Below are 26,891 nucleotides of genomic sequence, written 5' to 3'. Positions count from 1 at the left end.
AAGAGCGAGTCAGAGCATCTCCAGAAGTGCAACTGTTATGTGGTGTCGCGGCTCTGCAGTGGTCAGCGTCTATCAAAAGAAGAGAGACAATCTGTGAACCACTGACAGGGTCACGGGCTGCCGAGGTTCACTGATGCACGTAATTCCATGGAGGCCTGACCTCACAACTTACAGGACTTAAAATATCTGCTGCTCACATTTATGGTGCCAGACACCACAGCACACCTTCACATGTTCAGGAGGGCCTCCGCCTCAGGATGTTTTAACAGCAAAAGGTTTTTGCCAATGAGTGTCGGTTTTCTAGTTTGTTTGTTTTTAGACAAAACCATACCCGTGAGTAATTTTGATCAAATTTGTGACGAGTGAGTCAGAAAGTACTTTTTAGAAAGAAAGAAAAAACTTTTCTCTGTCAGGGAAGAATTCTGTGATGAACCTGGTTTAATTGGCATTAAAGTATGTCTCGCTAAAATGGAATAAATGCCTGTAGTGTCTCATAATGATTGAAACAATATTACATTAATCAGACTGCTTCAAGCACACCATCTGGGCCTTGACTTATAAAGTAGTAAGGTTGTGGGTGGAGGTTGATGTGTTTTTATCAAGCAGGCTGTAGGCTGTGCTCTTATGCAAATATGTTACATATTCACTTCTATATACTCTTTGTATGCTTTTATTTTATATTAACTTACTCTCTCATTGCATCCTGGGTCATGAACCTCATATCTGGACTAAATTTGATAATTTATCAAATATTTGAATGTACTGTTTGTGGTGGGAACGATAAGAGAATGACTTCAAGTCATTTTTGAGAGTCAGATTTTGAAGGAGCTCAGTAAAGATGTATGTGTTGTTTCCAGCTTCTCTTTGTTCTTTCTTCACCTCTGCATCAGTGTGTGTTTCACCGCCTCCCTTTCACTGTCCCCTGTATTTTTTTTATATCAGTCATCCTCTGTGTTTCTGTCCCCCGACATCTGCCTATAAATATATGTTCTTCTGTAGGTTTCTCTCATTGTCATTTCAGTGGAAACACCAGGGGGTGCATTTCATGACAATTAGTAATGCTTACACAGTGATTAGTTTTTTCTTCTATGACTGCTTTTCTCGTTTACTCCCACCGCCCTTGTCCCTCCTCCCTGCTTAGAGAGTTGGGCTTAATGTGTAGTGTGAGGAGGCCTTGGCAGCACCCCCCCCCCCCCCACAATAAGATGAGCTGAATAAATCTGAAACACACCTCCAGCACACACACACACACACACAGGAAAATTGAAGTTTGAGGCCTGGTCAATTCCTGAGGAAGAAAACAGCGTCATAAAACTCTTAACACTTTAGAACCTCCTGCACTTCAACACATCGTACTCTCTGATGCTTTTTTTCTTCTCTCTCTCTCTCTCTCTCTCTCTCTCTCTCTCTCTCTCTCTCTCTCTCTCTCTCTCTCTCTCTCTCTCTGTCTCTCTCTCTCTCCATCTCTCTCTGTCCTTGAGGTGGCAGAGGGGTGGTGTCAGCGGGTGGAGCGAGGTGGGGGTGTGAAGAGGTGCACAGCTTTGATGCTTGTTGGGGCTCACTCAGCTGGGCAGTGCACAGCGCTACATCTCTTCTCAAGGCTCTGAGTAAATTCAACGCCAGTTACAATTTACAGCTTGCGCCCATCCTCGATATGACGCACTGAGCGGAGCGTCAAGCGTGTCTTGTTGCCATCTCCCCAAAGTGAGACTAATTTATTACAGTGTTAAATCCACAGAGCAGAGAGAAGAGCGAGGCAGAGATATAGGGAGGCCTTGGTTAGAGACTTGTGGTATAATGTGGTATAAAGCTGTGGCTAGTGTGACATTTTTGTGTTTTTTGTTGTGTTATTGTAAGGAATCGAGCTATGGCATACACTGGAGCATATTTTCTCACCTTGTTGTGTGCCAAGGAGTTGAGATACTCCATATTTCATTTGGTTCAATACTCAAGATACTATTTAGTGTCCAGTAAGATATCTGTAGTCATTCAGTTTAGTGCCTTATATTTCACAGACACTAGCGATATTGAAAAAGCAAGCTATCCTCTACCTTCTTGAATCAGCTTTACTTTTAAAATGGCTAAATGTATTTGAATATATGCCAAATCTTCCACAAGGTCTTGACAGGGCTTCCACTGTGCCCGCGGAAGAAGAATGATGAAGAAGATCTCTGTTAATTATATCATGTCACAACTTATGAGATTGAACCCAGAGTTCTGGAGACTGCTGTCAGAAAAAGAGCTGACCACCACAATCAGGTCTGACCTTCAGAATCCATTAGATTTATGTTGTTTTTCACCAGCACTTTTCTTCTCTCCATCAATTTACATATTTATCAGAGCTGATCGTAGTTTGACATCCTTTAATTTTTTATTTCCTCTTGGCGAGCTGCTGGAGAATGAGCAGTAATGTGCCGTACAGTGCAGCGCATGACTTTGGCAGGTGAGAAATATGCTGAGGGAGCATTTTGATTTGGAAGTGTGGGCATAAATTTTGCCTCTGCTGCTTTCACTCACTCATTGTCACCCTCCGACACCCCTTCTGCTCAGTCTCCACCCCTACTACTATTTCATTTTTTTTTTTTTTTGGAAATCTCTCTGATTCTAATGCTTATATAAATATATGTTTTATTCATTTTCCCAGCTGCTGAGACAGGTCCAAAGTTGACCACACAATGTAAAGTTAAAGAAGTTCATAAATGTAAAAGTATAGCCTCTTAGTAATGTTACCAGGCAGAGTTGCTTCATTGACACATTTTAACAACTAAACAAGAGATGGGCACTGCTGGTACTGAAGGCCACAGTCCTCTATGTTTTCATTTTCTGCTTGTGCCAACACACACTAATCTGATAATAACAACATGCAACTGGTTTATCTACTCTGTATGTATTTGATAGATAATTACAACATTTTATAAATAAAACTCTGCAGGATAAAAGCAAAAAACAAACAAACTGAAGGACAAACAGTAAAGTCAATGATCTTCAGTTAATCTGATCATATTCTCCAAGTGTAAAATTTTTATCCTAAACAGTTTTTTTCCTGTAAAAAAACAAACAAACAAACTCAACCACACCCCCACTTCTCATCAGTGACATCCCATTTGAAGTAGTACCAAAGTTCAAAGAAAGCCTGTCATGGTCCTCCAAGCATGTGCAAAGCCTCTCATGTAAAGCGAATCTATAAACGCATTTACTTTCGACATTCGGTGAGAAGAACTCACCTCCCTCCGTCCGGACTCACTGCTTTCATCGAAGGCTGTATGGAGAGAAAATTAACCAGCTGCATCTCAGACTAGAAGACACAAGGGTGAAGGCAGCGGAAAACACCCATGTGACTACTTTCCCCTCCAACAACAACACTGCATGCAGGAGCTATCTGACCACCTCTGAACCATGAAGTTTCACAGTGTCAGGGGCACAAAAGCCCCACAAACTCAATGTTATTAGCCCTTTTTTATTCAGTGTAATCCACGCATTTGTCACATCTCATCATTTACCCCCCCCCCCCCCCCCCCCCCCCCTTTCCACACACTCACATACATATACTTTTTTTTCTTCCTTTTTACACATGAAATTCTTTGTAACGTAATTCCATTCTACCGTATTTATTTTGGTTCATATGATGCTCGCTAAAACTACAGGAAACTCTGAATGACTTTTAATATGACTTCATTTGCATCCTATTCTCCAAAACACTTGGGGTTGTATCCTCAATACAACGTGGACACACCGAGGAAAAAATAATAAAAAAATACTGGCCAATTTTTCAGATTCACGTGGAAGTTGTTTATTCAGTTCTTTTACAATATCTCATGTTTTGCTTTAAAGTTATATGTCATGTATTTCTCATAATGCAATTATTTGATTATTTTTCTTTCACTGTACATTAAGTAAATGATCGATACTAACTGTTTCTCCTATAAATAAACACACTATGAAAGTAGCTTCACACTCTGCTCAGGACACTTCATGGAGAAAATCCATTGTTAGAGACCAAGACAGCTGGATCATTTTTGTTTGCTTCTGAAAGCTACCTTTCAGTCAAATCCCTTGCTTTTGCTTACTCTGTCTTCCCTGCTTCTTGTACTGCCGGTGTCCTCGCTAGACGGCCCCCTTGGCCGCTGAGCTCTACTGACACCTTCAGGTCAGGATATGCTACTGCATTACTGTGCTCCAGAGGTTGACCCTAACCTTCATGTTATACTGTATGTCACGCAGACTTAAGCTTAAGTTTGAGCGCTTTTTACATATATCCCAGCTTTGGTGGTTGTATCCTTCAGGATCCCTGTGGATGTCGAGGTGCCTATGGAATAGTGGGACTTAATTTTGTGCTACAATGCTTGGCTGCGCACAGCCAGATAGAGAGGAATGCAGAGACACAGACTCATAAACACAACAGCTACTTGGGGAGCATTTGTGGGAGCCCTGAGGAGACATAGTTTTCCACACACACAGTCACATGCAGACACACACAGAACGATGTGGGATAAACAGTACATCCATTGTAAGCACCAGGAGTCTGCTGGAAGAGATTGTTTTGATGGAGCAGCAAGGGCACACCAGCACTGAGACTAAACGTAGCACGGCCATGATGGTTGAATTCCCAGACAGTCGGGACCTTGGCAGCTGCCTCTGGTTTGGCTGACAACTTTCTGGGTTCTTGGTTTTACTGTAGGGAAAATGGCTGTGTGTGTACATCTGGTTCTGCCCCTTTTTTTTTTTCTTTCCTTTCACGGGCTGCAGCTTTGCATCGTGTGGCATGTGAGTGTGTCTCTGAGTGTGTGTCACGGCTGTGCTCTTGTATCAGGAGCCCGTGTGGTGGCCTGGGGTCAAGGCCAAAGTAGAAATTCTAAGTGATGGAATTTCACAGCCACCGAGCACCCAGCGGCTGGCCAAACCGCAAGCACTCACATTTACAACAAACGGCCGGCCCCGCTCCATGGAGACTCCTGAATGGCAAACCCATTTGTCTTTGTGAAGGGCAGGGGAGGAAAAAGCGAAATAAAATCAGAGGCAGAGAGCTTAAATGGAACAAAGCTTTTTTGTTTTTGTTTACGAGCCCTAACTACTCACTCTCACACACACACACACACACACACACACACACACACATACACACACACACACACACACACACACTTTTCTCTCAGATGTTAAATTGGAATTAAGGAGAAGGAAAGGTGCATTGCCTGTTGCTAATTACCATTTTCTCTGCTCAGCAGAAGAGAGGGGGAGCGATCGATAAGATATTAAGTTTGTGTATAGCAATGAGGCACACAATCACTTTCATCCATTAGCAACAGCAGATTAGAAGAGAAACACTGACCAAGAAAACAACAGAACTTTGACCTCTGGGCTTGGAAAGCAGAGTGGAAACAATATGCTTTCAATGTTTTCCTGTTGTTTGCCATTTTGTTTTTACAGTATTTGAATTGAAGTAAGCATGGCTATCAAAGTTTTGTTTGTAGCTTCAAAAAAAAGTATAGAAAATATCATCATTTTAACATTGAAAGGTTCACTAACCATTATACATACAAAACTGCACCAGTGAAGTGGCTGGAATTATGACACCTCTGTCTGACACCTCTTCAAAGGAGCTGGAGTGAAGGGCGGGAGAAGTGTTGAGATGAGGAGAAATCCTCAGCAAGGCCAGGCGATTTAACAAAGAAGGCCTCTATCAAGTCTCACTTGTTGCAAGCTGATCCTGACCCCTGTTGATGTATAATTCACCTCGTCTGTTGAATATTCTTTGCTGTATGTTGGTTTGATGTTTGATTCATGGGAGTCCGGCCAAAAATGGCTGGCGAGGTGAGGATGAGCTTTGACCCAGTCTCACTCTGGACTATAACATGCTGCATGAAGTTCTACTCTTGAGACCAATACACACTCTTTAGCTTTAAGCATATTTGCTGAAGTGTACAAACACTTTGTGATTTAACAATGCCATATTTCCTCTTTTTTTTTGTTCCTCTCTTTACTTTGCACCTTTCACCACACTCCTTTTCCCCGGTCGTTGCGCCTCAACAGACCACCTGAATCCAGAGAGGGAGAAGAAGCTGGTGTTTCTTACAGCTCGTGTTCACCCCGGAGAGTCTCCGGCCTCGTTCATCTGCCAAGGTAAAGTTTTAATGTCAGGTCGGTGCCCTGTGTTGTTGAATTAATTCAGATGCAGCACTGACCCCCACGTGTTGTTTGGCAACACAGTATTGTAATGTGCAAGGTTTTTGCAGGGCAAGTATGCAGTTCAGAGCATTATGAATTCTTTAGATTTTACAATATATTTTTGTTTTACACTCTATTTCATTTACATTTCATAAAGATATTGATAAGATAAAAAATATTGACGGTATTGTCTTTGATTAAATTAAGAGATTGTTAAATTAAAAGTGATCATAATACTTCCATAAGATAAACAATTCTTCTAAAAAATTTAAATTAAGAATAAAAAAAACGAATTCAACCACATAGGAGATTATAGATCATATATATTTTGTCTCAGTTAAGACACTGCACATAAGCTCAACACAGGAGGCTGGAAAGTTCCCAGAACAGATATCAAAACTTGTGTTATATGTCAGGAAATGTAGTTGGGTTGCAGTTTTGCTTCTGAGCTACGTTAACTCAAAACTAATAAAGCATCCTGAAAAACGGGAGAACCTTTGGGAAATTGTCTTTGTCTGCTGTCCGACACCCTGAAAGACATTTTTAGCAGTATTTAATGACTCTGCTGCTTCTTCCTCCTGCTCAGACTGAGTGGGCAGCTTTCCTCCTTCTGTGGCCCACATCCTTGTTTATAGAGAGTTGAACTGAGGAAGGATGATAGCTATCTATCTATCTATCTATCTATCTATCTATCTATCTATCTATCTATCTATCTATCTATCTATCTATCTATCTATCTATCTATCATGAGTATGTGTATGCAGTGCATCATTATGGATCAAATGCCGAGTGTTGTCTGTTTTTCCAGCCGTCAGCTCCATTCCATTTGTATCGATTTATGCTTGACGTCTCCTATTCCTTCCTCGATCCTGACGATGCCCCCTCGCCGTCCTTCCTTCTCCTTTTGTTTCTCAAAACTCAATTAACCGCAAGTCTGCCTTTGGTTTTCTTTTCAAGTCTATTTCCCCTCTGTCTCTGTGTGTGTGTGTGTGTGTGTGTGTGTGTGTGTGTGTGTGTGTGTGTGTGTGTGTGTGTGTGTGTGTGTGTGTGTGTGTGTGTGTGTGTGTGTGTGTGTGTGTGTGTGTGTGTGTGTGTGTGTGTGTGTGTGTGTGTGTGTGTGTGTGTGTGTGTGTGTGTGTGTGTGTGTGTGTGTGTGCGTGCATTTTTTTTATTTTTTTATTTTTTCTGACAGGTGTGATTGACTTCTTGGTGAGCCAGCACCCGGTTGCTCAAATCTTGAGAGACCACGTGATCTTCAAGATAGTCCCCATGCTCAATCCGGATGGGGTCTACCTTGGAAACTACAGGTACACAAACAGACTAGTCAATCCTTAATTTGATGCATCACTGTGTTAACAAGAACTAACACGCAATGTGGTTTTACATCATTCTTTGTGGGATTAAATGCTTTTAACTCCACCGTGAGAGAGTTTAATAAATGTATTTAGCTCACAGCAGTGCATTTGTGAGAAGACAGTATTTGGCTGCAGGGCTGCGCTGTCCGCCAGGTTCTTTGTCTATCCTCTTCTTCTCTCGGTCTTTAACACTGTTTCTGCAGCTCCGTGGGCATCCGCCTCTTCTCTATTTTCCTCTCTTCTCTTTCCCTTCTTCATAATTGCCTTTTACTTAATATGCTCAGCCCCTAGCATACTAATGCTCACTGAGATAAGCATCAGCAGCTCACTTGCTCTGCGTTTGTGAATGCCATCTAGTGGCAGCACCTTGTCACTGCCTCAAAAATGTAACTATGGATTCAGTAACAATCACAATCTTCTCAGTGATGTGGTCGACTGTGATTGGTGCCTGCCTAAACACTATTTTCATCAGATGACTTTCTTATTGACTTGTAATAAGCAGCAGACTGAGGGAGTGAATAATGATCATTCTAAACTCACCAATCCACATTTGCTCATATACGGACATCTATGGGCCCTCTTTGCTAACACACACACACACACACACAGTGTGTGGGAGAGAGAGAGAGAGAGAGAGAGAGAGAGAGAGAGAGAGAGAGAGAGAGAGAGAGAGAGAGAGAGAGAGAGAGAGAGAGAGAGAGAGAGAGAGAGAGAGAGAGAGAGAGAGAGAGAGAGAGAGAAACCCACCTTGGTACAGCCGAGCCATTCCGGTGTGATACAGTGGAGGGTTGGCTAGAGTAAAAGCATGCAGAGCAAATAATCAATAGCAGTTAACCTGATATGAGCGGTGTGTTTATGGCTGGCTGCCCTGCTCAGTTGGCCCACAGGATCAGTAACTCCTGTTTCATTAACATTTGCTTCACTAAATGTCAGAGAAAAACATGACAACAACAGGGCGGATCAGGGTGCATCTTCACATGTAAGCAGCCTATGATGGCATTTGGAGGCTCTTGGTAAAAGGCACTGCGTTTGGATGACCTGATGTTTGAGGCGCAGGCCATATCGTCAGGACATCTGAGGTCCTGCATTCAGCCAACTCGATCACTGTTACAGGTTGAGTGCCCCTCTCTTTTCTCACACTCCCTCTCTGTTTCTTTTGCAGTTATCAAATAAACACAAAAAAGACAAAATGTAAGACTGGGTAAAAAATGACCATCTATCTGCAAGCAACAGGATACATTCAAAGAAAAGTCGATAATATGCCCATGAGCATGCTGAATGCAATTTCCTCTTGCACAACTGATATTATATTTTCAAAAGCACCATCGATAATGAGTTAATGTGGTGTGCTGTCTGTATAGGGAGGAAAGACAAAGGATAGGGAATAACGTGCAAAAATATATCCATATGGAATGTTTTTTTTTATCTAAACCGCATCAAGTCTTTTTCTCTATATCCACCTGTGAATGTGTGTTCCTCTCTCTGCATGTGTACAGGTGCTCTCTGATGGGCTTCGATCTGAATCGCCACTGGCAGGATCCTTCTCCCTGGGCCCACCCCACGCTGCACGCTGTTAAGCAGCTCATAGTGCAGATGAACCAAGACCCAGTGAGTACCACAGTTACACACACACATGCACACACACACACACACACACACACACACACACACGCACTTATGTGCTCAATGTTCAGTTTTGCCACCAGTAATGTCTGCCGGTCTCAGGAAGAGTTTTCTTTCTCTCTGCTTGGTTCAGCATGTTCCTCTAATCTGTGTTTAGGGTGTGTGCTCTGGAGAGCATGGATAGGATAGTCAGCACCTCCAGAATGTCAGACAGGCTCTCCTGGCCATTCAAAACATATTACTGAAGCAAGACTCAGTCTTTAACTCCAGTGTAACTTTTTCCTTCTCCAGTTTTAGATTTTCAGTCAGAGGAATGCTGCACTGGCAGGCCGGGGATTTTTTTCCTCTTTGTTTCTGATGTTAATTATAAGCAGAGCGGCAGGTTGGTGGGATTACTGAAGGTCAGTATGTGTCCTGGGAATACTCTGCCCTTTTGTACACTCCTCTAATCCTGATAAGAGAGGGAGCAGGCTAGGGCGGGATGCAGGGCAGGCCAGAGATGGGGTGAAGCGCGGGGCTGGCATCGCGCAGATTAACCTTTTCCCTCGATGCTGACACACTGATCGATAGACTCTGTCATGGAAGGGTGATCCACTCATGCCTGTCATTCTCAGACACACACACACACACACACACACACACACACACACACACACACACACACACACACAGATGCACGAGGACATGCACACACACAACCACAAAGGCTCAGTTTAGGCACGCAAACAGACAGTTTCCAAACAACACAGTATAAACAAATGGGTTTTCTTAAGGACCCAAATATAGAAATTGTTTCTACCAACATGCAAATTTGTCATTGTCAAATTTGTGCATGTGTGTTAGCTGTGTTCATTATCTGGACACAGCAAAAAGTTTAATTACACCCAGCTTAGCTGACTTTGGACAATGACTTTATGTAGGTATATCTACTTGTATTTTAAATAAATAGAGAAATAAAAGTATACCTAAATTCTATAGGCCACCAATTTAGTCTTGTGCACATTTAATTGGTTTACTGTATATTTTCACAGTGAAATTAAACATCGAAATTGCCTGCTCCCACACTGAATACGACTTCCCAGTCTGGGTAAATGCAGCTTCTAGTCAACGCAGTATTGGACCATATGTTTACTAAGTCCACTCCTGCTGGTCAAATTACTACCCCTTCGATGTTGATAACCCTTCACCAGCACTTGTCCTGCTTTTGCCTCCCTCCCTTCTCCCTGATGATTGCCTTCAGTCTTGCAGAGTTAATTTGGAGGCTTGGGCAACCTCTCCTTCTCTGTCTGTCTCTCTCTCTTGCCACAGCCAGTTAATCCCATCAGACACACTACTCATGTCTGGGGCTCCCAGATGCCAGTTTCAATGCCAACTCTGCAGCCAGGAGGCCCCGTGCTGCTGCCCTCCATTCATGCTCAGCTCACACAGCGGGCATGGAGTCTAATGAGGCTGGGTTGGAGGGAAACAAAAACAGGAAAATGGTTGAGCTCTGCTACCATACATGGTCCATTTTCCAGCTATTTACACTGTGGTTACTTGTGGTAAATCAAGATAAAGGCAAGGAAAAAGGTTTGTATAAATTTGCAAAGTACAAAAGTAGCTTTGGCTAAAGTACTCACACATGGACAGTGTAAGACTTTGAAGTAAAGTATATACTACAGTTTAAAAATCACGGGTCTAAGGTTCCAAGCTTCTGCACATTCAGAAGCATTTATTACAACACGGCAACACACCAACTCAAGATTACACTTAAATCAGGTGAGAAACTTCACATATTTAAAGCCCCAACAAAATGATGTTGGAGACTTATTTGATTGTTGGATTGGATTCATTTTCACAAAAACAAGCCAAATTAGAGTAGGTGTGTTGGACATTTGATTTATATATTTGGGAGCCACCATACAGAGGAGACGCACAAGATGCATTTGCCTTTCAACTCGATGCAGAAGCAAATGCAAAAGGAAACATCCAGAATTCACTCCTGCATGACAGGAAACAAAAAGGAGGGTACTCCCAATTGAAAAAAGTTTTTTTTAATAATTTTGACAATTGTTTGACGCAGGTGAAGACATAACTGACAAAGCAAATCAAATCCATAGCTTCAGAATCAAAAAGGTGTTTGTTTTTCAGTTTGTCACATGGTGTTCATCATTATGTACCGTAGTTTGTTTCTCAGTCTGCATTCTTGTATCGTCTGTACCGTTGCTTGAGATTCGGTGAGTCAGTCACTCTGGTGGACTGGTAACTGTCAGAGAGTCCAGAGCAAACAAACCAGCAAACGAGGCTTGTTAGAGAAGTGAGTTTATTATGTTACTTCAGGGCTCGTGTGTAAAAGGCAAATTTTTATATGAATGTTTTACAAGAAAAATATTCATGTCAACTGCATGTGCACTAAATTGTAATAAGTTCCTCGTCCAGACCAGATAAATTGATACGTTGTCTGTATTTTGTGTCATGAAAACAAAGTTCAGGATCTCAGTTCAAAAAGACAAACCATTCTGGGAGCTTCCTGGACTTAAAAGCTGGACTTTTAATGATCTCAAATTGTTAAATAATAGTTTTCTTTAGACACCAAGCATGTCCTATACTTTCTACCAGTGGCACAATTGGAAGGCGTCCCTTTAGCGACACCGTTAAACCCCTGACAGCTCCCTGGGCTGGGTGCTGCATCGTCGCTGCCCACTGTTTGCTGGGCTCTTTCCTTCATTCCTTTCCTTTCATGGCGTGTCATTCTAAAATTTATTTTTTGAAAATATATATTCTCAACGAGCAGGTCACATTAAGATCCATTTTTTAAATTTCAGTTTTTTTTTCTTTATTTTACCACAGAAACATGAAAGTAATATAGTGATTAAAAAAGTGAAAATCTCTCTCTACATGGCTCTTGGGATTTGGTAATAATTAATACAGTTTAGCATCACGTGTTCCCTGTTTTAACCTCGTTTTTTCCTTCGTTTATGCAACATGTGTCTGTTCTGAGAGCAAAACGGGGGGAAAAAGCTGTTATGGTTTATTAGGTAAATTTTAGTGTGAAATATTATTCAGATTTGTAGTCAACTTTAATGTATTTCATGCAGACTGAGGAAGCAAATCGAATTGAGGATGCGGTACAAAGTCGGTGTGTGCCTTCATGAACACAAGTCTGACGCAGAGGCTTTGTCAATCACAGTGACTTCTGTGCTACTTTAAACTCCAGCGGTTTTTTGCATAAGGCATCATAATTCAAAGTCACATTGCCCTCTGTTGCAAAAAGACTATTCAGTTTGAAACCCCATCAGCCGTTCTTGTGACAGACACCTTAGTCACTGCAAAGCGATTCCCCATCATTGTGAATTCAGCAGCACTCGCGTTCTGTTGGTGAAATACTTTTCTTGTTCTGTTCAGGTTATAACTTTAATAACTGCCTTCCAAGTTCCCAGACAAGTGTCATTTAAATCAAACCTTGTAGCAGAAACAATATACGGTTCGCTTGTATTGATAACTTGGGACCTTCATCTGACAAAGTTCAGAAATCCAACACATCTGCAAGGGTATATAATGGAAGCTGAACTAAACAACTATTGATGTTTCGAAATGTGTCTTAAGTCCCATCAGCCAGTTCCCCGGGAACAGTTTGAATAATTCTTGATTAAGCTCAGTTACGATTTGACCTCGTCCAAAATGTATTATTTCCCAAATAAAAAAGCGTCTGCATCCAGAGAGGTTTGAAAGATTATTTCAAACACCGTTAAGTTTTTTATTTGTAAAAAAAAATTTAATTAAAAACCATGGATCATTTTACTTGTAGCATGTTGTGTTGTTTTATCACATAAAATCCCAATGAAATTAATCACACACACAATCTAGTTTCTATTGATTGTGTTATGAATATTATTTTAACGAGCTCGGCACACACATGGACAACTTTTAGATAAAACTCTCTGAATGTCTGATATCGTTCTGAGCTGTATTTGAATGATGGAGCAGAGAAATCTGCTTCTTTCTGAAGCACAGGAGCAGATAATAAGCTAATCATAAATCACAGTTCTGCTTGTTTGCAGCTCTTGTGCGCTTGGCCTCCTAAAACTACTGAATGCATCTTTAAATGGGTCTTTGGCTCGGGATTAGTGATATAATAAATACAATGTAAAATGTTAAATAACACTGTGATGAGCTGCTGCCATTGTTTGAATGACAACTAAGTGTTTGCTTATAAGCTGGCAGCAAACTTCCTTTCCATCAATCTGAGGGCAAGCTTGCTAAAACGGTTTTATAAAATTCCATCATTTACCATCTGCAGGCTGAACATTGGTCAGCAGGGAAAATAGCTGAAAGAGTCAGTGATGCAAGGAGCTATAATCTGTTCCCAAGCTACCCTGTTGTTTGTTTTGAAAAGAGAGAAATGGAGAAGGAGGTCAGGAAAAAAAGGAAAAGAGACCAACGAAACAAATGGACCCATCTCCTTCCTAAAGCGTTGCTTTTCCAGCTCATTTATCAAACGCAGAAGAAGAATTCTTTTTGATTGGCTGATTAGCAGAAGCATTCATCACCGGCCGATGTATCCCCACCAATCTGACACTGCCATTTTGGATAATTTGTTAAGGATGACAGAGAGGTCATTGTTTCCTGAGTTTATGTTTGACCTTTTCGATATTACAAAATTAATTTTCCATCTGAAACAAATGTATTAGGTCCTGTCTAAGCACCGAGATGAATTTTGTACCTTGAATTCCCCCTTAATGCCCTCCTTCTTTGACTCATCCAGTGCTACTCCAGAGTCCCCTGTGTTATCTGTCTGCCTTCCTTGTTCAATGGTCAGATTTGCCTTAAGTGTGATGCTGGCAGCTGCTGGTGTGTGTGTGTGTGTGTGTGTGTGTGTGTGTGTGTGTGTGTGTGTGTGTGTGTGTGTGTGTGTGTGTGTGTGTGTGTGTGTGTGTGTGTGTGTGTGTGTGTGTGTGTGTGTGTGTGTGTGTGTGTGTGTGTGTGTGTGTGTGTGTAGTTCTCTCAGCCTCCCTGCCTTCGCGCTCCACTCTGTGTGTAAAAATGTCCTCTGGTGTCAGCCAACCATTTCTGATCCATTTCTGAGATTTACGGCCAATTTTTTCCCCATCATCCCTGCGTCGTTTCAATCCTTCCATCATCCCTCTCTTTATTCTCCCCCCGTTGGAAGCTGAATTGTCTGCCTTTCACAGGAAACTCTCACACTCGGGCAATTTCTACGCCGTTTTTCTCAACTTAGTTCAAAGGCTTTTACCTTATCTTAATTTTTTTACATAATATTTCAAATCATTTTTTCCCATTGCCTCCCGTCTCACACTTCTCTGCCGTATTTTCATGTCACATCTTCGTCTCTGCACCCAGCGCCCTCCTTCTCCTCTCCTTCTTATGCTCTCCTGCCAAGCCCTCCCAACAGATGTGGCAGCTTATGTGGCACTAACAGGCCTGAAGCAGTGGGCTGCCTGCGCTGTTCAGCCTGATTACAAGTCACCTCTGTGTTCATAAACAGACAAATACCACCACCAATTCCAGAGCACGGCGCAGACTGAGAGTGTGAGAGAGATATATAATGTCGATGGAGATAGAGGGAGGCAGAGTTTTGTGTCATTTACTCTCATCCATGAAGCAGGTCAGGCCATCTGCCATGTCCTGTCACTGCTGCATCATTGACCCTGTGCCCCCGTCACCTGAACTCGCTCCTTTAACGAACAAAATGCTATTCAGAGGTTTACAGTGTAGACATGTTACTCTGAGGGGAATTCTGCTCACGTGTCCCTGTGGGAAAGTTTAATCCAGTACAAATGTGTAGTGCTTATCAGTTTCATGATTTAAATGGCATATAATCCAGCTTTTGCCATCTAACTTGAAGTCAGAAAGTGTTGTCTTTTGCCAGAGTTAAACAGTTTAACGAGTGTCAGTGGGGCCTTCAAGCCTGCAAAATGATGGTTTTTTTCCCCATGTGTCAATGTACATGTCTCCATACATCAAATATCTGGAGTTTAGTTGTTGAATTGTCTGCATTAACATCTCAAGCAATGATACAAGAGTGAAAGTTTAAATAATGGACTGAAAAAACTAAATACCAAAGATCACAATAGTCGCTTAAATCAGCCTTGGTGTAGTTATCGCTTTTTTATCACATCCTTTTTTAACTGTATCGTAATGAGAAACGACAACCATGTCACAGCAAAGAGACTGATGTTGATGTTGGCTCTCACCAGCCACAGTAAATCAGCCTGATCCCAAACAAAGTCCCTTACATCCTGGCTCATCCAAATATACCTACAGTTCATCTGTAAAGTATTCACTACATGACAAATACTGTTAATCCATGGGGTTCCTTAGTTGTTATCATTTTTAATAAATTTGCAAACATTTCAAAAAACTCATTCCGTGTTGTCATTCTGGGTATTGTGTGTAGAATTTTAAGGTAAAAAAATTCATTTAATGAATTTTGACCAAGTTGTAACATAACAAAATGGATAAAAAGCGAAGCATTGCACGTGTCTTCTCAAGTGTCTTAAAAGTCAAAATATCAGCGGCCGAAGCTCTGAAAGGAGTCTCTTCACCAGGGAACTTTATCTCCAACCAGGATTTGCTCCGAAAATAGAAGAGGCAGGAAATAAATAAATAAAGGAGTGCCCAGTGGAAAGCTAACAGCCAGCTGAGCACTCACCTATCTATTCAAGGGAAGCAGCTTAATTGAAGGCTTAACGGTGACATTCAGACTCCAATATGCACTTATTGCTCCCACCAAGCCGTCAGTGGCAAAATAAAAACACACACACAAAGAAAAAAACACAACACTGACTAATCTTTTCTTTTGATGACCCCCAAGTTTGTTATGTCTCACACCCTTATCCCCAAACCATCTGTTGGACATTAATTGTCTTTGTCTGAGCGTATAAACAACACGCAGCTTTACATCCATTTGAGTAATGCTGCCTACTTCATAACCCCGCTGGACCGCACACATGAAGGCAACTGTTGTGCTCCCGCAGGTATTTTATACATATAATGTTGTATAGTATGCGTGATGCGGCCGGCACGTTCAAATTCTTTTTTGTCCTGAACAGGCAGCAGCTCTTCTTCTCCTCCTCAGAAAGGTGTGCCGCTGATGGCAAGAGCTTTATTCAGGAGCTTGTAATCCTGCTTCAATCAGCTCCTTTTTCCTTTCCGTGTAAAGATAAGCCCAGCATTTACGGCCCTCGCCGCGCTCCCACACCCGGCTCTAATTAATATGCAGCAGATAAGTACTTGTCTGACAAAATTCATTCGTTTGACCTTCTAGGTTTTACACTAAACTGTTTGCAGCCGCTGCAAGTTCACCACAAGTTGGGAGTTCCCAGGAGTTGCAGGAGCAAGAATAGGCTTTTGTTTGTTTCGGAGAGGTTCAATCTAGACAACCCCCCCCCCGTTTATCTCTCTCTGTCTCTCTCTCTCTCTCTCTCTCTCTCTCTCGTTCTCAAATTGTCTTCTGACTTTCATTCAGCAGTCTCTGTTTCTTAATTGCCCCTAATTGCTTAATTACAATTTCGAATGAACAATTCTGGAGGTCAGAGCGGGTTGTTAATTGAAGCATCAATCACAGTGGTGGAGCTTTCAGAACCGTCTCAGTTTGATTGACAGGGCATTAAGTGAGCATTGTGGTGAGCCTGGACGCGACATTGTGGGGCTCCACTGCCGATCTTCTCGTGTCCTTCAAGGAAACCTTCACAGCACCATTTGGAAATCCTCCGGATGAGGATCAGGAATGAACCTGAACTGGATGTTGCTTTTATCATACTCCGTGGTCAAGTCATGCAATATGTTGCTCCATCTCACTGTGGGAATATGAACATGTATGTGAAAGACGTCCCAAATCTTTGTGTTCTTGTCTGTGGATTGATGGACTCAAACTTCATGTACTTTGTGTTCTTTTGATGTCAGCTTGTTTTTTCAGAAGCTCAGCAGTTTGAAGTTTATAGATTTTATCCTATTAATGACATGAATAATACATAATGTTTTAGGCAAGTATTGATTTTTGATGTTTTACAAATGCAACACTATATGCATGTTTGTTTAATGCTCTATAAGATGCCTTCACACAATTTAAAGGTTTGGCACATTTTTGTGGGTGAATTTCAAACTCCCTTTGTCCTCGTGTTTGTTTTATTGTTCTAGAGAACTATCTCTACGACGCCTATAGTTCCAATGCATAAGCTACGCCAGCAGTTTGGACAGAGACACTCGACATAGACGACATCAAGGGCTTCACCAGTTAGTGGAGACAAAAAATAATAAACCATGTGCCTGATGTTTTTATGTTATTGTTGTTGTTGTTGATGATGTCCGATGATGATCTCAAAATGATCTCAGAATATCAGTATGATTGGAAGATTGGATTTAGAATATGATCTCACTTCTCTAGTTTGGTCAGTTACTCAAGTACATTATGAGTAATTGACAAGAAATTTATTTTACCACATAATATTACAGTTTTATTTACCTGTAAAGTAAATCTGAGTTAAGTATGAGCACCACTTATTCTTGGGTTTGTTTTTTTTGTTATTCTCTTTGAAGATACCACATTATTAATTTGAACACCCCCTCATTATATTTGAAATGGAAAAAATATATATTTGTAAATAATGACAACATCCACAACCCCGGTTAATACCTGAGACAGAGAGATAATCTGTTCATACCTTTAAGACAAACAACAATCAGAAAACCACATCAGTAAACCTTTAATTTCTTCTAAACATTATTTATTTATTGATTGTAAAGATGTTTGCCTATTATTAAGCCTGAGATTAAACATTAATTAAGGAGCGGTTGATCTTTCTTTAGATTATCTAATCTACAATCTCCTCCTGCCAATTCAATAGGTAAACTTAGATTAGATGCAGTGCAATTTACAATACAACTCATATGATATCATCAACGATCGTACTACTTTATATCACAGTAGTTTGTACAAATGTAGAGATTATTGTTTCCACTTTCTTTTCATTTTTCAGCGAAGTGAAGTTCTGATGTTTGCCTATCAGAATCAGCTCTCCTTCAGTTTGTTCATTATGCATAGATGTATCACAAAACATTATAATAACGTTTTCAAGTTTTTTTTGTCCGTTTTTTTCTAGGTTTAAAACATCAGAGATTTTTCTTTTATTGTGAAACTTTATTTTAAAAAGTTGTCATTTTATAAAATGTTCTGAAATTATGAGATACTGTACTTTTAACTTTGATGATTTACAAATGATACAGATTGACAGGAAAGTATTTTAGTTTACGTGTGATGAATCTAAATTAAACAATTCTCAAAGTTGTAATTAAATTACAGGTAAAATTACCTCTGGTCTTCAGATGTGCACCTGTTTTACCATTTTATTACTCAAGCACCCATAAAGCCTTACTATATGACAACTATATCAGATTAAATGAGTTTAGTTTAAATAAAGAAGATGGTCTTAATTTGCAGACACATCCTTGGTCTTCATTGAGATTACGTGTGAACGTGTAACAGCCAGATAACCCCTGAGCTGCAGCCAAGCTGCCACTTTTGATTATCTGCTTGTCCGCCATCCTCCAATCCAACTCAGTTCGTCCCCCTCCGCCTTTTGCCCCCCCCCTCCCCCCCATACTCTACCTGGGGGACACCCAGGAGATTATTAGGCTGGTTTCCCTTGTCTGGACCCCGGCTGTTTCTTGAAGCTTCTCTTTCTGCCTGATCCACCTGTTTCACTGCCTCCCTCTCTTACTGTGCCCCCTGTCACTGATTCCATTTACTGTTACTCCTTCCCCATTTATTTTAATTCCTAATTTAACTCCTTTCTTGCGATATTTCTCCCTCTGTCTCTCCTCCATCACTACCACTGCACACTTGGCTGCATTTAGTATTTCTTTTTTTTTTTTTCCTTCCTGATCCTTTCTGTTGTTGTTTCTCTGTTGTTTCTCTCTCTCTCTCTCTCCCTTCCTCCCTCCACCAGCTTCTATCCCACCCCACCCTACTCCACCTTCTCCTGCTGCTGTTCCTCTCCTCTGGGGCTCCATCCATCAGGTTGTCGGGGGCTGCTTGCGGCCGACTCCCAGCCACCATATTTCACCGCCAGCCAGCCAAGCAGCTGACAGCACAGCCACGGCCAGGAAATTGCTATGGCTGTGAGCGGAATTTCAAACACAGGCACACTGCATCGCTGGGGCCGCCCAAGAGCCCCCCCCCCCCCCCACCTCCCACCCCCACCCCCCCTCTCTCTACACATCACTATGTCTCTCTATCTCTGTCTCTCTCCCTCTTGTTTCCTCCACTCTCTGTTTGTCTTTATGTACTTATTTCTCTCTCTTTGCAACACCTTCTCTATGGTTACACACACACACACACACACACACACACACACACACACACACACACACACACACACACACACACACACACACACACACACACACACACAGCTGCATGCATCTCTTTCTCCCTTTGTCTTTTATCCGCCTTTGTTTGCTCCCTCTCCCATCTTCTCCTGCTCCTCGTTCCATTCTTTCATTCTTCCCATCCCCTTCTCCCATTTATGACCCACAGGGAACACGGTGTGATGCTGAATCTTTAGTGAGCAGACGATAGGGAAAGAGGGAGGGAATGCAATAAAGAGGGAGAAGAGGGTGGAAGGATAAAAACCTGTAGAAGGGGAAGTGATAAGATGGAGAGAAGAGGTCGAAAGGAGGGTGTCACTCCTGAGCTGAGGGTTATACGGTGTGAGTGTGTGCTGGTGGTTTTGGCGGGGGGGGGGGGGGGGCTTGTATGCCTGCTCTTGTCAGAACCAGTTTATGACTGCTAAACTGAAGAGAGGTTTTTTTTGTTTATTTGTTTTTTTTTACTTCAGGTTCAGTTATTGTGCCAAGCTTCCAATAATTACCTGCTTAGGATTTGGATTTGAGTTTGGGGAATTAAATTGTATAAACATCTTCACACACAATCACTAATGTATTCAAATGCATTGAAGATTTATATGGGAAAACACCCTTTTTATCAGTGATACAAAATTAAGAGTTTCAAGAATTTTTAAATGCATGTTTATTGAATGAGCGTTCATTGAGGAGAACACACACACACACACACACACACACACACACACACACACACACACACACACACACACACACATACACAAATGATCCATCATCAATAGATAGAAATGCAACAAACGGAAATGAAGCTCTGGATAGAATTACCTGTTGTTGTTTTTTAATTATTAATCAATTCCATTTATATAGCGGCACGGTCATTTCAGGTCACTCTTACAGAGAAAAACCTAACAATTCCACATGAGCAACTATCAGTGATGGTGAAAAGGAAAAACTCCCTTTTAACAGGAAGGAACCTGCAGAACTCGACTCAGAAGTGGTGACATTGTGCTGTTCCGGTTGAGGATGGGGGGATAGAGGAGAGAAGGACAGAGACGGAGAGCAACAGGCAAACAGACATAAATCCACTCTGCCGACTGATGGGGGCAGGAGGCTCAGACCACAAACTTCCAGCTCGACTGTCAGATATCCTGCGGTCCTTTCATAGTAAATTTGGCACCTTCTTTATTTGCATACTTCGATTTGCCTCTGGTTTGCCTTTGACAATCCAAAGACAAGATTTTTGCGATGATTTGTGACTGTGGTACATGTGGATGTGTCTGTGATTGGTTGTCTCTGTTGGCCTAGAGATAGACGGGCAACCTCCCAATGGTGTGACTTGCCTTTTGCCTGCAGACAGCTGGTATCGGTTCCAGCTCCTGCAGCCATTATTTGAACGTAAAGGGTATAGGAGATGGATGAGTGAATGAAAACTATGGCCGTACAGTAAACCCCCTCATTATGTACAGTGGAGTTTCCTAGACAGAGTACCATTATATTACAACTAAAGACAACAGCATAAATCTTGTGGAGGATTTTCAACCTTTAAGTTCCTTGGAATTATTTTGACAAATGCTTTTTCTTACAATATGCTACATTAAAATCCATCAATGTTAAAGGTTGAACTGAATTTTATTTCTTTCCCATTTACATTTTTTCAGTATATATTTTTTTTTAAAAACATTGAAGGCCCTATTGAATTTTGTTTGAGTTTCAATGAAGTTTAAATAAATTTATGCTCCCTCTGTTTATAATTTTGCAAATGAACTTACAATTTTGTGACATTCTATCACGGCTCTGTGTCAGTGCGTGCGTGCGTGCATGTGTGTGGTTGCTTGATAATGCAGTGGTAAATTTGTACTATTTCAAATCATGACCAGTTTGCGTCCTGTTTCAGATTTCCATCTTGCAGTGCTGTCCTATAGGTTAGTGGCGTAAGCTTAACTGGATTGTTGCTGGTTCAACTCCTTGGTTCATCAAAACCTTTTGGTGGTGAAAGTGAAAACAAACTGCATCTCACCACCACTGAGTGCTTTTCTGAAAGGACAGTAATAACAAAGGTGTACATAGATGCAAACATTTATAAATTGACAGGGGTTTCTACTACTACAACTAATTATGTTTGCAATGGAAACGAGTAAAAATATTTTCACAGTTTTATACAGTGCAGATCAGCACAACAGCAAACTACAAGCTTAACGAATATTAAAATTCAACCTCTCTGATGGTCTCAAGCAAAACACCACATTATCACCTTTGTAAAGTCAGGAACTACGGCTAGAACTAGTACACTAGATCAGACAATGAAACTGTAGCCAATTTACTGTCCATCCAGTATACATACTTGAAAAGGTGTCGATATTTGTTAACCTTTTGTGGTTGCACCAGTTGAGATCTGTATTCATTCTCAAGTAACACAATTTCAGAATATATTGACTATATTGTCTGTGAAGTTAAATCAACACAAGCTGGAGATTTACACAATTTTGTTCAAGATAAAGACATTAATGATTTGCTTTCCTTGTCCAACTATGTGTGTCATTGACCTTTGCAGTGAAGGTTATCGATAAAGATTTGAGCCTTTGTCATCTATTTATATGAGAAGATGAAAGTGTGTGTGAGTAGACTGAGTGATACCAGACACAAGCAAGAGAAACAGATCTTATCAAATCCATTTTACACAGAGCAGACGGGAGAGAAAAGACATTACACGCTCAATATGAAGTCAATATTAACCTGATAAATAAGTTTGGTTTATGTGATGAATCTGCAGGCACCTCGGAGAGAGAGAGTGTGTGTGTGTGTGTGTGTGTGTGCGTGCGTGTGTGCGTGCGTGCGTCCGTGTGTGTGTGCGTGTGCGTTTACAATGCACTCCTCGGTGCTCACCAGTCTGTGTGTCTGTTGACGGTGTGCCCTTCAGCCCCTCAGAAGGACAGCCTGATTGAACTTATGTGTGGTTGGTTAGCTCTTTTCAGGTGTAAGTGTCTTCTTCGTCGTCCATTCTCTGTCTGGTCCCATGGGTGAAAGCTTCTCTCCCGAAAATTTTCCCCGGAGTAATGAAAGGGTCGTTTCTTTTTTCCCAAAGGAGAAACTCTGATGCACACTGTCGCTAACTGACAGAAAATCTTCACAGCTAACCTGCTGTTTTTCTACCTTTTGTCTTTTTCCCTGTCCCTCTGTTCTCATCCTGCTTTCATTCCATCAGAGGGTTAGTTTGGAGTTCTACATTGATGTCCATGCCCACTCCACCATGCTGAATGGCTTCATGTATGGCAACGTGTTTGAGGATGAAGAGCGTGTCCAGAGGCAGGCTGTCTTCCCCAGGCTCCTGTGCCAAAATGCCCCAGACTTCTCTTTTGTAAGTCACGAAAACAGACACACACAAACCAGAGACAGGCTCAGGCCCAACATTTCTCCAAACACAATATGAAATTGCCTTATTTCAGCTAATGCTGGAGAGAAGGTTTACACTAAGCTACTTTATTCCCCGCTGCAATATTATCATAACAAGAGGTAATTGACTACTTATATACTGCACAACGCACTGTACTTTCCTGTGTTGAATACATGGATTTGTGTTCAAATTAGGATTTTAGGACAGCACATCTGTCAGATTTGAGTGTCACATCAAGGTGGGCTGTAAGATCTTGCACCAATATGTCAGCAGCAGATTCTTTAAGTCCTGTAAAGTACGAGGTGGTTGATCAATGAGCCTTGGCCATGTACGACTCTGTTGGCAGCTCACCGCTTTTCCTTCTTGTGACTGCTTGAGAAATTCTTGCACTGCAGGCGAGGAACATCCCATAAGAGCTTTTTGAGCAGTCTCGAAGTTGATCTGACTTATTGGTCTATACAGTGTTACATAGCCCCTCTCAAACTTGCTCATGATTTAAAATGTTCTCTCTTTTTTCTTCTTTTCTTTTGCTTTAAACTCCTCAACTTAGAGGATAAAATGTTCATATCCTGCCTAAAATATTCCACTATAATTCTTCTATAACTATTTGAATTCCTGCCTTTCAGGAGCTTTACTATCTGTGTTTTCTTGTTTTGTGTGGAAATATCTTCACATATAATTCCTATTGCTATTTTTCTTTCTTTTCCTTTTTTTTTTGCTATTTATCATCAACTTCATATTGAAATGAGAGTTCCTGTCAAAACCAAATAATATCTGTCTGATTCAGTTTGTATGTGCATGACAATCTACTCTATTTAAACCATAAAATATCATGAATTAAGAGGTGAATATCCACCTAAGAAAGTGAAAACATAGACGTGGTGTATATAGACCTGTAATGCAGGTCTTTTTAAGTAGGGCAGGGTATTTTGTATGAACGATGCAGGTGGCTGAAAACTGGGTTTGCTCTTACAGGAAGTATTGTGTAACCTGAAGGGGACAAAGAGGAGGAAACAAAAGAGGAAATTAAAGTGTTGGAAAATGAATGTAGGACAGCAAAGAACAGAGTAAAAAAGTGTGGGTGGAAAGGGCTGTTCAGTGTTTGTGTCGCTCTGCCACACATGCAGAACTTGATAACACCTTTTCATACAGATACATTATCCACCAAACTGTTTCCACTCAGCCTTGTATACCTTTGACTGACCTTCATTTTCTCAGTGACAGTGGCATTTCATAGCACAGCCACTTGCACACATCATAAAGAATAACCTTTATTGCCCATTGACACTCAGCGCCAACCTGGATGCGGAGAGTAGCCAAGACCGGCAGATGTTCACACACGTATGGAAATGTCACTTATTGTGTGTATCTATAAGGTATGCTGCACACAGGACAAGTAAAATGCTATTTCAGGAGAATTCTCTCTCACTCTCTTTTCTCTGTATTGCTTGTGTGACAGCTGGCCCTGGGGTCATCTCCCTTACTGTGCTTTTGTCCCTCTGCCCATTCAGCACTACCTAAAGCCCAGTGCAGCAGCAGCAGCAGCAGCAGCAGCAGCAGCAGCAGCAGCAGCACAACACAATCTTGGCAAAGTCCCACTGGTGGCCACCAAGTCTGCATTTTCGCAAGGCAACTCTCACTGCAGCAGAGTGGAGTGACAGTGAATGGAAACTTTGTCCACACTCCTCCCAAGACAGCATCATATTTGTGTAGTACAGCTGACACACTAAAACCTAAAATAGATGGCTTTTTTCTGCTCCGGCCATTTACAGCTTGTCTTTCTAATAACATTGCCTGAACTTGTTAGAAAGCTGCATTGTGCAAGTTTCTGGGTGAGAAACCAGGTTGATGTTTAATAGACAAACAAACTTCAGCACTCAGTCACATTGTTTACAAAGAGGCAGTGATGTACAGACAAATTCACAACCTACAGTCAATTAGAATCAATAGGGATTTTTGCCTCCCTGGACCTGCCAAGGTTTGTCCAGAGATTTGGGCTTCTCTCCACATTGCAATGACTTGTGTATCAGGCTACATGATAACTCCAGATTGCCCCTTAGTGTGAGATTGTCAGCTGTCCACTGGCCTTTTGGCCTTTGTTAGCTGTGATAGGCCCCCAACAAATGCAGCCTAAATAAAGCCATTATGGAAGATTGATGAATTGAAATTCATAACTGTGAACTATTTCCAGTTGCCAATGAACCTGCAGGCTCGTCTTTGGATTGTGAACCCATATTACCTGTAGAACTGTTATAGGTGCAGGGAGAATATGCAACCTCCACAGAGAAAGGCCCATCAGCTCACATTTCCAATGTAGTGACAGCTCTCTAACCACTCCACCACAGTGCTGGGCTTGATTAAACAAAAACGTCAGCATGGTATTTCAATGATCTTGTATCCTCTCACAATTGAGAGTTTATCTTTTACTCGTCATTTCAGAGAAAGGTCAACAGAAATTGTTATAGCTTCATTTAATTGGGCTGAGTAGCTTCCTGTAACTGAAATACTCCAACTTCTTCCTCAAACTTTAAAGACCAGACTTTCATCATATTCAAGGGCAGCGTAAATAATCTGTGATCATAATGAAGACATGTTATGAGCGTTTATTGATCGCTGATTGAGAAAACTTGTGAGAAAACATCTGTTTATTTCTACTCGACGCCAAACAATAAAATACTCATATGTTTGTTGCTCAGCTTGTTTCTTTTTTTTTTTTTTAAACATAGTTTCAGCTTCACTTTGTCCAAAATGTTGAATTTCCATTTCAGTATTGATATTACATATACTATATTGGCCTTATTTAGACCTATGCTGGATTTAGTATTTGGCATTTGGCAATAATGCATTGTTAGAAATCTCCCATTTACATTGAGAGACTTCATGTGATGTGATTAGCTCAACAGTAAGTCAGGCTGTCCGTTGGTGTTTAGGTTTATACTTTAGTTGGGCCGAATCATCTACTGACACAAGCATCTTGTGATTTCAAATGTTTTATATTTGCATACACAAGAACTTAAGCTCACACTTCTAAACTAATGTGTCTCAATTGTAAATGTTTTTCTGTGTTTGTTCAGTCCAACACTTCCTTTAACCGTGACGTAGTAAAGGCCGGCACTGGTCGACGTTTCCTTGGTGGTCTCCTTGATGATACATCCTACTGCTACACTCTGGAGGTGTCTTTCTACAGCTACATGACAGCTGGCAGCACCGCTCCCGTGCCCTACTCTGAGGAGACCTGTATCCTTCACTGTGTGCAATCGCCGTGTGGAAAGGAAAGATATGGTTCAAAGTGTTGAAAGCTTCAGTGATGTTGTCTTTTAATTTCTCCTCTCTTCTTGTCAAACAAATAGACAAACACACTGTTCCTGCAGCAACAATCTCCTACTGAAATCAAGCCAACTGATGTATTCACTGGAGTTATTATTTTAATGCTTGTGGTTTCATGTGCGTGCGTGCGTGCGTGCGTGTGTGTCAGGTCATGTGTACTCACTAGGAAAACATGTTGCTCTTTTGTTGCCTCATGTTGCGACAGATGTGCAGTGACAGAATAGCGATGTGATAGCTGCATCTATTGATTTCATTTACAAAAGAGAGAGGAGAAAGAGGCTTGTGTTGGCATATGTAGAGCTGTGTGTGTGTGTGTGTGTGTGTGTGTGTGTGTGTGTGTGTGTGTGTGTGTGTGTGTGTGTGTGTGTGTGTGTGTGTGTGTGTGTGTGTGTGTGTGTGTGTGTGTGTGTGTGTGTGTGTGTGTGTGTGTGTGTGTGTGTGTGTGTGTGTGTGCGCTTGCATGATAGTAGTTGACAGGGATCTTGTTTGTTCCATTGTTTATCGCAATCAAAGCTTCAACTGCACACACACATACACATACACACACACACACACACATACATACACACACACACACACACACACACATGCATGGTAGTGCACACATACAAACTCGAAGGTCACAGGTGCCTTAATGGAGGCGGGGGAGGAGGAAGTTTTCCTTCGTC

The 26,891-nt window shown here is 41.4% G+C and overlaps 1 protein-coding gene across 2 annotated transcripts in view; it reads left to right on the top strand.

Annotated features, from left to right (window-relative positions):
* agbl4 (AGBL carboxypeptidase 4) overlaps positions 1-26,891 on the top strand; it is a 303,990-nt gene that overhangs the window by 266,435 nt on the left and 10,664 nt on the right. The window contains exons 7-11 of one of the 2 annotated variants that reach the window (XR_013935717.1): positions 6,031-6,120; positions 7,358-7,472; positions 9,017-9,128; positions 22,708-22,860; positions 24,408-26,133. Coding sequence is in view for 1 of the 2 variants with exons in the window: in XM_080473410.1 (XP_080329536.1) it covers positions 6,031-6,120; positions 7,358-7,472; positions 9,017-9,128; positions 22,708-22,860; positions 25,971-26,133 (633 nt within the window). In the remaining variant the exon portion in view is untranslated. The remainder of the gene's footprint in view (positions 1-6,030; positions 6,121-7,357; positions 7,473-9,016; positions 9,129-22,707; positions 22,861-24,407; positions 26,134-26,891) is intronic. The other variant, XM_080473410.1, reaches the window with a different exon arrangement.

This window comes from Lipophrys pholis (genome assembly GCF_963383615.2).
Source record: "Lipophrys pholis genome assembly, chromosome: 10".
NCBI classification, from domain to species: domain Eukaryota; kingdom Metazoa; phylum Chordata; class Actinopteri; order Blenniiformes; family Blenniidae; genus Lipophrys; species Lipophrys pholis.
The sequence above is the reverse complement of the archived record's forward strand: the minus strand, read 5'-3'. Positions and strand labels throughout refer to the sequence as shown.